Genomic DNA, 12,828 nt, shown 5'->3' with positions numbered 1-12,828 from the left:
AATGTAGTTCCATAGAAAATATGACATTAAACAACTTTAATTCTTGAAAAATTTCATTTTCAGGTCGTTAAAGATAGTTTTAATAGCATTATTAAAAGTGCGAAACCACAGTCCTCGTTTTGACAAAAAGTAAACCACAGTCCTTTATCTGAAAATTAGTGAAACCACAGGGGTTTTATTTGAACTTTCCCCTTTTTTTATATGTTTTTTTAATTCTTTTTAGAGTAATTAGGTTAGGTCAATCTTATTCTTTCTTTTCCCTCTAATTCAAAGTCAATCTTTTATTCTTCATCGTTATACTATGCAAAATGTAAAGATGGAAAAAAAAAATAGAAAAAAAGTTATATACATAAAACAGAATGAAATGGGGAATGAGGATCCCTACGAGGACGAGGACAAGGAATCCCTGATAGGCCGGGGAGCAGGGATTGGGAATGTAATCCCCACCCTATCCTGCCCCGTTTACATCCTAACTGTAGAAGACAAGTTGCAGCATTGTACATCCTAAAACAATCACTTGAGATAATAATTGAATCCTAACGAGTGATTAATAACAAGATTGGTAAAAGTTATCGATAATATTGAAGCTTGAAACAGCACCTGTCCACAGCTACACAATTCAAAATTTTCCCTAGATATTCTCCATAAGCAGGAGCAGAACTTGCCAAGATGTATATATAAGATTAAGATTCTTTCATGTTCAAAGTGAATATCGAACATGACATCTCTTGTGTTTACTTTGAACTTGAGAGGATCCAAATCCATATATGAAACCATTAGAACATCAGGATTCGTTAGAAGCATTTTTTACGGGCAAAATAAATAGCAATTCAACCAAAAGCCATGCAAGCTTACTAGAAATGTAATCTAGAGGAGGAGCAGTAATATATTCTTACAAACCATAAAATACAGAACCCGAATCACTGACTTCTGTTCACAGGTTCTAGTGCTTCAACAGTGACAACACTATTTCCTCTGATAACCTGCAAGCAAAAGATTATACGAAAATTCAAAAGATTAACAATGTACAATTATAAGCAATTTAACTATTCAGCAAACAACAAATGTAACTTACCACCATTCCTATTTCGTTTTTGTCATCACCATTCACCTCCACAGTGTTGTCGATCACCAAATTCATGAACTGGTCGAACCCGCGAAGTGTTCCAACCACCATTCTATTTGCATTCAACTTGACTGAATTCCAAATAGACAAATAAGTCGAGGGGGGGAACAGTTATGTAAAAAGAGTTCAATCAACTATCTCAATTCTAATGTTGACTTATTAGAGATTGATGAGACATTTGCATCACCAGTATATAAAATGATTTTGTCAAATAATCCTCAATCAACAAGTGGTTTATAACACAAACCACGTAAACATTCCATTAAATCTAAATTTGTCAAAATGGAAGAACAAAATTGACGATATTATATGGACAATATCACTATGTCTCATCTATGTTGCATGGACACTGAAACAGATACAGACACGGACGTGGAAACGGAAACAAACACCGGGAAATGTTATGTCTAAACATAACCTTCATAAAATAGCCTTCAAACAAAATGGACACAAAATGCAAAAACGGTACTAAAGAGGAGTGTCTCACAACTGGTACTGTGAAAAACTAGTATCAGAAACTCCATTTGACTCATTATGTCTATTACTCAAAATGCAAAAACGCTACAAAAGAGGAGTGTCTCACAACTGGTACTGTGAGAAACTAGTATCAGAAACTGCATTTGACTCATTATGTCTATTACTCAAATGAGAATTTCTAAAATTAAGAAAGCTTAGGATGCTTTAATTCAGTGATAGATACAGTTAACAGAGAGAACCAAACACATACACAAGTTAGAAACAAACAACTACCAGTTGGGCATGCTGTCATTAATTTTGTTGTCAATTAACTATCATACAACGTTTTAATAACCATGTAACCATCAATGAGCCATTCCTTTTTTAGCTATGATAAACCATAAGGAAAGCTATCTATTTCTTAGCTGGCTTCCCTTCAACCATTATTCCTAGGCCTAGCTTTTCTCCATTGACGAACCTCCTATGTTGCACGGACAACAGAAACATTATTTCTAAAAGATAACTTTCATATAATAGCCTTCGAACGATATTTGACCGAAACACTACTAAAGAGGAGTGTCCGTACAACATAGCAAACCACTAATAGCATATGTGCCTGGAAGAATATGACATCAATTCTAAATAGCAAACTATTGAATTGAAGTAAAAGAGAACATTGTAGCTAACCTAAATGTTATTTTCACTTATATAAACTATGAAAGGAAAATATCATCTGAAAAATTATAAAAACCCTAACTCAACATTGATTTATAGAATTCAAATTGATTCCATTCAAAGCTGTTTCCATTTGTACAAATAAGGAATTCAGCAAACACTGATTTGAATTTGTTAAGCGATAAGAAAAGATAAGAAAAAATGAGAAGTTAAGGAGTTACTTTGGAGCTTCTTGTCCATGTATCTGCAACCCGAAATGCAAAAACAAGAAAAGAATAAGCGACTGACGGGAAAAAAGATCAAACGGCAAAAGAAATTGGAAAAACAATTGAATCGAAAAAGGTAAAATGAACATACTTCTTCAAATCTGGTGGCTGGCCTGATCTACTCATGTCGAACTGCTTGAGTTGGCTGTGCTTTCCTAGCGATCCAGTAGAGAGAAACTAGGTTTATGCCCAGATAGAGATTGGGGTTTTAATTTAAACCCTAACGATAAATTACGATAATACGGCGGCGCTTTAGACCAACAAATCAAATGAGCTCAAACATGCAAAATGAAAATAGGGGTAACAATCAAATTTCAAAGTTAATCCCATGGTTATTGGGAGAGAGCGAATTTAGCTTCAACATTAAATATAGTATAATTTTAAACTTAATATTTATTAATTAATATAGTTTCAAGGCTATTGACGAAAGATAGATTTTTCATTAACAGAAGTTGAGTCATATCAAGCCTTATTTACATCGACGACATTTACAACGATGCACGAAGGAGAAGTAAATGGCACCAAAAGTTTTTTTTAACTACAATCAAATTGAGTCACGTTTTGAATTTGTAGGTGTAATCGTTCCTTTTTTTCTCTTTTTTTTTTATAGGAAAACCGTTCTTATTACGTCAGCTAAGTTGGTATCAAATACTAAGAGAGTGACACATCAAGCTTCATGTGTCAAACTTGAAAAAATTATGTTGTTTCAACCTATCTGTCCCCTTACGTGTCCCCTTTTATTTTTTTTACATGTGTAATTTTAATCATAATCATATTTAATGTCTATAAACTCTGTTAACTTGTGTTAAACCTATGAATTAAAACTCTAGTTAAAGGATTAACGTGATTAGCTTGTTATTCAGGGTACCAAACGTCGTCTTTCTCTTCTGATTAGCGTTTCTCTTGTGAGGTTTGATCAGATTTTTTTCCTATTCACTGTCTCTTCTTATTAGCGTTGTACTACTCAAATGCAAGATTGAAAATTGATTGAAAAATTAAAAACTCATAAGCTTTTTGCATTATAATTCCATGATTAGATGCAATCTTATACACCGTTTGACAGCACTGATGACTCTTTTGAAATGGATTCGCATACTCATTCCAATAAACATGAGGAATTTGAGTTCAGCAAGGTATTCGTTCACCAAATGATACATACAGTAGAGTTCGTGCTTGGAGCACTATCAAATACAACTTTATATCTACTTCAATGGAGACTCAAGTTGATCCTAATTTACTTCAAATGGCTAAGGTATTATCAGCAGAGGACTCTGGATGGAAATCTAGCCACTAAGATCTTTAGATATTTTTCTAAGTATATTGTTATGTTGATTGGATGTTTAAATCTTATCTCTACAGGCCTAAAAGAGTATGCATCTCTAATTTTCAAAATAACCATGTTATATTTTATTGATTTTCAGAATTTGGTCTAATTTATCAGCTGTTTTTTTTAGTTTGGCCCATTCAGAGTTATCAAGTGTATTTTATGACAAAGTTCTACTTCTAGCTTAGGGGTGAGTTCTTTTGTAAATGTTTTGACTGTTATGAATTTTATTTTTTTATTGAAAAATTCTATGACAAAGTTCTACTAGCTTAGGTGTAAAATGTTTTATGGTATTTAGGTGAAATCTTGCAATCATAATAGATGTAATTAATGGGTAGATTATATACATAGTGTAAATATTTTGGATCAAATCACACTTTATTATATTTGAACTTATTGGTGACATCTTACTATGGTGTATGGAAACGAAAAATGACCGCTCAACCCATGATTAATGTGCCACATCACTGATTTCACCTCTTTTAAAATGAAATGTTGGGCCCATCGGTAAACTAGCTTATTTTTATGCCCTTTAACATTTCATTCTACTTCGCTCACTCCCTTTCATTTTTTTTTCGGCATTTCCTTCATCTCTAGCTCTAAATTTTTCTCCCAAACTCTTCGCTTCTCTCTCTCTCTCGTCTCTAAATTTATCATATTAACTTCATAAACTGGAATTATTTATTCACCATAAAATAAAATCCTCTCAGATATGAAACCTCAAATAACAATAATCTCTCTCTCAACTTCATCAATGATATATTTGAGAAATTTGAAGCAATTATAAATGTTTGAGCTCTCATTTCCTCTTCATCTGCTCATTTTCGACCCCACAATTACTCTTCATATATTTCTGTTTCCATTAAAAGTTTCAGCCTTTCGAAATTCAAACATATAGTTCAATCTTTTGGATTCGACCTCAAACTAAAAAAGTCTACGATTTCAATGTTTTTGTTGTGACTTCTTCTCACAACGAATTTAGGAAAGTGCAAACGTTAAGTGAAAGCCATACAACATATATGAAATAATGCCAAAACCGGTGAAGTTCAACGATACTATAAACCATGTCATTTTGAGTAAAGCAAATAAGATTATCTCTAATCATCTATCCCATTTTTCTTACTTCATCTTTATTTATACATTTACTACATTAATACTTCTCGAATCATCTATTCTATTTATAACATCAAACAAAATATTTTTGTAAACAAATAATATTTTATTAATATTATATTAATTTTAACATACCATTTGTCTTATTTATCAAAATATATCAAAAATTATTATTTTTGTCACGTTTTCTTAACAACTTAATATTATTATTTCAGTAGCAATAATTTAAATAATTATTTTTCTAAAAAATAAAATTAATAATTCAATTAATCATTGTAATTGTTATTTAATAAAATAACCCAAATTATAATTCTTTTAAATTTTAACCAAAAATATAAAAGATGGAGTTATAGTTAACTTTTTAGTATTCACGTAAACACAAAATGACTAAATAAATTTAGTAATTTATCGTCAAATTCAGGATTATTGAATCTAAATCCTGAGATATTTTGGATCTTCATCCTAAAATCTCAATAAATCTATATCTAACGCTTAAATTTATTTTTACTTTTTGCACAAAAAACATGTATATTACCGTGTTAACAAAAAATAGAAAATAATAATTAGTGTTAGTCTTCGATTATATGACATGTGGACTTTGATGTCGTGACACGTTGATATTGCTAACATATCACGGTATAATTTTAATTTTGATGATATGGCCTGTTGATTTTTGATAACATGACACGTTGACTAAATGACGTGTCGAACAATGTTAGTCGAATTTCTTATTTTGTTAACTCTGTAAAGTATGTGCACTCTTTTATAAAAAATAAAAACATCTTTTTCTATTTGCAAGTGCTCTTTTTTATAAATAAAATAAAATAAAAACATATTTTTCTATTTGTAAATGAATGGAATTAGGTGGTTTTATTTTTACTTATTAAAAAACTATAAAAATAAATCTTGTGCTTTGACCGATTTGTGAAGGTAATCCTCAGTTTAAAAGTTTACAAATAGAGTTTGGCCCTATTTGACAATTAGTTGTTAGTTGTTAGCTGATTACATTAGCTGTTAGCTTATTATCTTTTTGGTTAGCTAATTTGACTAGCGAATTGTGTGAACTTGTTTGGTAAAACTTTTTTTTTAAAAGAATGAATGAATTAAATTAATAATCAGCCTCAAGGGCGTTACAAGCAAACGGGGGGGGGGGGGGGGGGGATGTGTACCCAAGCTCCTCGATCAGACATGGATCTAGTCGCCCTTGCCAAAACATGAGCAATGTGGTTCGCGGATCATTTAATATAAGCAATTGAACAATTATCAATACTTTGAATCAAAGAATAACAATCGCCTAAGACAAGCTCTAGCGGGGAGTTATTGGTCGGTCTTTGACGAAGGGCACTGATAAGTAGTTGGGAGTCGGATTCTACTACTACGTTGATCCATTCGTTAGCCTGAATCCACAACAGTGCTTCTCGACAGGCAAGAGCCTCCTCCAGGAAAGGATCAGACATGTTGTTGCACCCCCCGTTACCTACCGCGATGAAGCTCTCGGCATTTCTCGCAACAAAACCAAAACCGGATTTCCTCATCTCCAGAAACAGGGCAGCGTCGAAGTTTACCTTAATCATATTCCCAACAGGCCGAGCCCATCGAACAACAGTGGTAGCACGATTTGACACAACCTTCCTTATCTTGCATGCAAGCCAACTCGTATTCATTGAACATGCCATTGTATAAATTAGTATCGGTGTCCCATAGTGACGGTTCCATACCAAATCATTCCTATTCATCCACAGAACCCAACATATTGTAGCCGCCAGTCCCAATAAATCAACTGATTTTGAAGCCAATAAATACGCGCAGAATTCTGTCAGGTTGTTGAAGCTGCTACTCATATCTCCTATTACCGATTTGGACCAGACCTGCCTCACGAAACCACATTGAACTAATGCGTGATAGTTATCTTCATCAGCCGTTTTGCAAATCGGACACACTTCTGGAACTTGTACATGACATCGAGTAAGGGCAGTCAACGACGACAGATAGCCCGCTAACGCCCTCCATACGAGCTGCTTCGCTTTTGGGATCGCTTGGAGATGCCAGAGACTTTGCCAACAGAACGTCCCAAGTGTCGCACCTACAACAGCCAACCTGTTAAGGTATTTGTAGCCGGCTTTAACACTATACTGACCTTTTGGGTCGAGGAACCATCCCCAACCGTCATCGACATCGCATCTGCTGAGTGAGATTGAAAGAATTTTCTCGCAGTCTCTATTCATGAATATCCCTCTTATCAAGCTCAGATCCCAGTCACTTCCATTCTCCGATTTCAGGTCCTTTACAAATTCGACATCCAAACCAGGCAGTCGTTCACTTTCTACAAACGGATTACTCAAATCATTAAGCCACAGATCATTCCAGACATCAACTTGATCCCCTCAACCAATGACTCGTCGCGCCCCAGTTGTAACGATCTCCTTTGCTGCCATGATGCTCCTCCAAATGTAGCTTGGGTTTGTCGTGATTTCAGCCCCAAAGAATGATGAGTTTGGGTAATAACGAGCTTTGGAGACACGAGCAACCAGGGAATCACTGTTTTTCATTAGTCGCCATCCTTATTTAGCCAATAGAGCAAGGTTGAACTGTCTTAGCTTCTTGAAACCCATACCACCAAATTTTTTTGGTTTATACTTGTTAGGCAAAACTTAGCTGATTGCTAATAGTTGTTTGTGTAAAATGACAAATAATGATATGATAAAACATTTATTTAGAATTAAAGAGTATTAATTATGAGTAAAAATGTCCATACAAAGAGATTGAATAATAAGCTAATTGAAAAGGTTCATATCAAAATTAGTTTTTTTTAGGGTAATTAATTTATTAGTCCCTATATTTTGACAAAACACACTGTTTAGTCCCTGTATTTTTAAAAACACATGGTAAGGTCCCTAACCTTTTTCTCAGTGAACTGTTTAGTCCCTAACGTTTTTCTCGGTGAACTGTTTAGTCCCTAACATTAGACTCTCATGAAGATTTTGTTAGTCAATTTGGATTTGCGTTCTTCTTTTCCTTTCCTTTAAACTCTAATGCATCTGAAATCAATTTTGAATGTTCTTCTTCTTAATTTTCTTCTTAATCGTTCAAATTTGTAAGCATTGGCTCTTTTCTTTTTCTTGTTCTCCATACAAATAGCTTCTTCTTCTAAATTGGATTTCCTCTTCTAAAGTTTGAAGGTAAATAGTAAAGGGTAATTTAGTCATTTCTGAAGTCATAAATGGTAAAAAATTTCTAACAAACAGACAGAAGGACTAAGCAGTTCACTGAGAAAAATGTTAGGGATCTTACCATGTGTTTTTTAAAATACAGGGACTAAACAGTGTGTTTTATCAAAATATAGGGACTAATAAATTAATTACCTTTTTTTTTATCCAATCAGCTCTTTCAAATCTCTCTTCACCAAACACTACTATTAGAGGTTTGACTAGTCAAAACATATAAAGTGTCTCAAACCTCTAATTTTACTCCAAAAAGCATCTCCAAACATTCTCTATAATCCATTTTTAGAGTAAAAGTGCACTCGAATGACACTCTAAAACCTTACTCTATTTTTAGAGTAAGACTTTTGATACTCTATATATGAAGAATCAAAATGTCTTACTCTATTTTTAGAGTAAGGTTTAATGATTGTTTAAGAATAAAAATATCATTTTATATAATAAATGGTATGTAAATATTATAATAATAAAATATTATTTGTTAATAAAAATATTCGTTTTAGGGTTATAAATAGAGTAGATGGTTGGAGAAGTATTACTGTAGTAACTATATAATTGAAGATCGAGTAGAAAAAAATAGAGTTGAAGTAGGAAAAATAGAGTAGATGGTTGGAGATGGCCTTACCAAATATGGATTGTGTTTTTTACATTTTACAAACTCAGTTGTTCCTTCAAAAAAATTGTTGTAGTTTACACTAAAAGTGAGCGATTTGGAGGAATAAAAAAACTGATTTTACAAATTATAAAAAAATTCAAGATCTAATTTTGCAAATTAACTAAATCACATTGTATTGTTTGATCGAAAAAATATACTCACCCATCTTTAACTGTAAAATTTACAAATTACAATTCCCTATTTACAAACTTTTAAATCACCATTTCGCAAATTATTATTTTTGGTACTTTTATCTTTTATTTTGACTTATTAAAAAAAGTAATTAATTTATTAGTTCCGATATTTTGACATAACACACAGTTTAGTCCTTGTATTTTCAAAAACACACGATAAAGTTTCTAACGTTTTTTCTCGGTGAACTGTTTAGTCTCTAACGTTTTTCTCGGTGAACTATTTAGTTCCTGTCGTTAGACTCTCAAGAAGATTTTGTTAGTCAATTTGGATTTGTGTTCTTCTTTTCCTTTATTTTCCTTTCCTTTAAACTCTAATGCATCTGAAATCAACTTTAAGTGTTCCTCTTCTTGATTTTCTTCTTAATTGTTCAAATTCGTAAGCATTGGGTCTATTCTTTTTCTTATTCTCCATACAAATAGCTTATTCTTCTAAATTGGATTTCCTCTTCTGAAGTTTGAAGGTAAATAGTAAAGAGGAATTTAGTCATTTCCGAAGTCATAAACGGTAAAAAAAATCTAACAAACAGACGGAATGACTAAACAATTCACTGGGAAAAAGGTTAGGGACCTTACTATGCGTTTTTGAAAATACAGGGACTAAACAGTGTGTTTTGTCAAAATATAGGGACTAATAAATTAATTACCCTTAAAAAAAATGTTAACATATAAGATCTCAGTTCAATAAAATATTTGGATTTTTGTTCTGAATTAATAAAATATTTGGAGTTAATGATAGAAAAGAAGAAAATGGTAAAAAGGGTATAAGTACAGAATGTTGGTGCTTAGAGGAAGTGAGAGTCATACATTACATAACTTACTTATCCTCTCATCAGCCACTGCATTTTCTTTAAAATCTCATCCACGCATTTCCATTTTCCCATTTCTACTTCCCAATCCAAACTCCATTGATTCTCTCTAATTTCTCATCTAACCATGGCTTCTGCAGTCACCGCTGCATTCACCTTTCCTTCCTCTTCAAACTCCACTTCTCTCCCTTCCCGGACCTCTATCGTTGCTCCTGATCGAATCATCTTAAAGAAGGTAATGCACCATTTTAATTCACAACTTATCGTTTCCATTGTTTATTCATGGCGTTTTTGTTGATACTTCTTCGTTTTCCCCCAAAAATTCAGTTGCCTGTGTTTTACAAGGATATTTCTACCGGCGGAAGAGTTGTTTCCGTCAGAGCTCAGGTTACCACCACTGAGACTGAGGCTCCTCCTGTTAAGGTTAAGAAGGAATCAAAGAAAAATGATGAAGGAATTGTTGTTAATAAGTACAAGCCAAAGGATCCGTATACTGGTAGATGCCTTTTGAACACTAAAATCACTGGTGATGATGCTCCTGGTGAAACTTGGCATATGGTTTTCACCACTGAGGGTATGGATTTTTTTTTTGTTTTTTCAATTTCCTAATTAACTTGATTGATGTTGTAAATAACGGATCAATTGATGAATTTTGGATAAATTTAATGCAATTGAAGTAGAGAGATCTATTGATATTCAGAGCTGAATGGTGTTTTGTGTTCGTTTTAGGAGAAGTTCCGTACAGAGAAGGGCAATCCATTGGTGTGATTCCTGAGGGTATTGATAAAAATGGGAAGCCTCATAAGCTTAGGTTGTATTCAATTGCCAGCAGTGCTATTGGTGATTTTGGAGACTCAAAAACTGTTAGTTCTCTCTCCAATTTGATTCAGAATTATTCCACATTTTACTTTGCAATTGAAAGTTATTTCTTGAGTTCATCTAAAATGGCTATTCAATGCACATGAATTCGTTTGGAAATTAAGAAGTTGATCCAAAGTATTCCACCTGTTATTCTTTCTTTTCTGTTATTGGAATTTATTGGTGGTCTGATATTTGAGATCATTGTTCAGGTTTCCCTTTGTGTGAAGCGACTTATCTACACAAATGACAACGGAGAAACAATAAAAGGAGTCTGCTCAAATTTCTTGTGTAAGGCTTCGAAACTGTGCAAATATTTGTGGTCTAGTGATATACTATGTTGCACGGACACTCCTCGTTAGTTGCGTTTCTGCTTTTGGTGTCCGTTTTCGTTTAAAGGCTATTTTATGAAGGTTATGTTTTAAAAATAATGTTTCCAGTGTCTGTTTTCGTGTCCGTGTCCATGCAACATAGATGATATATATGCCATAATTTTAGAGAGCAGTGACCTGTTATATCATTGCCATTTCAAATGAGAAACGTCTCAGCTTTTAATCCGCCTTTTGTCTTCCAGGCGACTTGAAACCTGGGTCTGAAGTAAAGATTACAGGGCCAATAGGGAAAGAAATGCTCATGCCAAAAGATCCCAATGCCACAATCATCATGGTAAGCTTCCATTCTTTTTGCATTGAACAGTAATATAATTGGTCATTTCAGCAGTAATGCTCAAGTTATGAATCCAATACATTTAACTCTTGAATGCAGCTTGCAACTGGAACTGGTATTGCTCCGTTCCGGTCATTTTTGTGGAAAATGTTCTTTGAGAAGCATGAGGACTATCAGGTACAATAGCATCATCTCCTTGGTCTTTTCTCAATTGAGAATCTCACTGAAATCAAACTGTAATAAGTCGATCGTCTAGTGAAATAACATAATCCACTGGCAGAATTCAACATCTCCAATCAATCCCTTTGCATTAAATGATTACCTAGTTATGTTCCAACTTCAAACCAAGTGTTTTCATTAAGACAGGTCTCATGTACAAGCCTTTCCAACGGTAAAAACCTTTGTTAACGGTCATTCCCTGCTCGAATCTGGGATAGCAAAAACCAAAAGAAGTAACTAACTCCAATTTGTTTTGGTGCTGTTCAGTTCAATGGTCTGGCGTGGCTCTTCTTGGGTGTCCCAACAAGTAGCTCATTGCTCTACAAGGAGGTGAGGCAAATGAATTTATCAAACTAACTGATGCATTGACTCTAAACGAAAATGGTGATAACACTGAAATTTCTGGACAGGAATTCGAAAAAATGAAGGAGAAATCCCCGGATAAGTTTAGGCTCGACTTTGCAGTGAGCAGAGAACAAACTAATGAAAAAGGAGAAAAGATGTACATCCAAACTCGTATGGCTCAATACGCAGAGGAGCTATGGGAAATGCTAAAGAAAGATAACACCTTTGTGTATATGTGTGGATTGAAGGGGATGGAAAAGGGTATTGATGACATTATGGTGTCACTGGCAGCTAAGGATGGTAAACAAAGATAGATTATGAGATTGATTGATGATTTATTTATATGAAATTGAGTGTTTTTAAAGAGTGTTTTTGGTTCATTTTTCAGGCATTGATTGGTTGGAGTACAAAAGGCAGCTGAAGAGAGCAGAGCAATGGAATGTGGAAGTTTACTAATTGGGATTTATTAGTTTGTACAAATTAATATCAAGTGTTTTTTTGATAATGATTTGGATGCATTGTGTAGATAGGGTAATTATTATATATTATGATTGTAAAATCTTTTTCGGTTCTTAATCAAAAGCATGACTCAAACAGAAGTTGTTGTTTAATTGAGGAATTATGAATCAATAGTATATATGAAGGTTGTTTATGACTTGAGATAATTGAATGAATTGAAGCTTTCCAGATTTCATTTGTATTGTCTATATGCTTCTCATTAGGGGTGCATAAGTTTCGGTCCAATCCGGGAATTTAAAAATCTTCATAATTGTATCTAATATAAGTTAACGGTACAATTTGGTTTGGTTCTAAAAAAAAGGGAACAGTTCAATCTGGTTTTGGATTTTTTTATTTGGATATTTGATTCGGTTTCAGAATTTTCAATATATTTACTCATTAATAT

The 12,828-nt window shown here is 33.5% G+C and overlaps 2 protein-coding genes across 2 annotated transcripts; one reads left to right on the top strand and one right to left on the bottom strand.

Annotated features, from left to right (window-relative positions):
• Positions 1 to 559: 559 nt before the first annotated feature.
• LOC136210033 (probable small nuclear ribonucleoprotein G) lies at positions 560 to 2,769 on the bottom strand. The gene is made up of 4 exons (XM_066001708.1): positions 2,615 to 2,769; positions 2,479 to 2,501; positions 1,076 to 1,197; positions 560 to 983 (listed from the first exon to the last, which is right to left on the bottom strand). The coding sequence occupies exons 1-4, from the start codon at positions 2,647 to 2,649 to the stop codon at positions 921 to 923; spliced, it is 243 nt and encodes an 80-aa protein (XP_065857780.1). The 5' UTR covers positions 2,650 to 2,769; the 3' UTR covers positions 560 to 920.
• A 7,064-nt stretch (positions 2,770 to 9,833) lies between these two features.
• On the top strand, positions 9,834 to 12,576 carry LOC136209415 (ferredoxin--NADP reductase, leaf isozyme 1, chloroplastic). The gene is made up of 9 exons (XM_066000875.1): positions 9,834 to 10,071; positions 10,164 to 10,410; positions 10,566 to 10,699; positions 10,907 to 10,985; positions 11,269 to 11,360; positions 11,460 to 11,537; positions 11,847 to 11,909; positions 11,990 to 12,224; positions 12,313 to 12,576. Exons 1-9 carry the CDS (start codon positions 9,964 to 9,966, stop codon positions 12,378 to 12,380), a joined length of 1,104 nt encoding a protein of 367 aa, XP_065856947.1. The 5' UTR covers positions 9,834 to 9,963; the 3' UTR covers positions 12,381 to 12,576.
• The last annotated feature ends 252 nt before the right edge of the window (positions 12,577 to 12,828 follow it).

The sequence above is a fragment of the Euphorbia lathyris genome, chromosome 10 (assembly GCF_963576675.1).
Source record: "Euphorbia lathyris chromosome 10, ddEupLath1.1, whole genome shotgun sequence".
NCBI lineage: Eukaryota > Viridiplantae > Streptophyta > Magnoliopsida > Malpighiales > Euphorbiaceae > Euphorbia > Euphorbia lathyris.
This window is presented reverse-complemented; position numbering and strand designations above follow the sequence as displayed.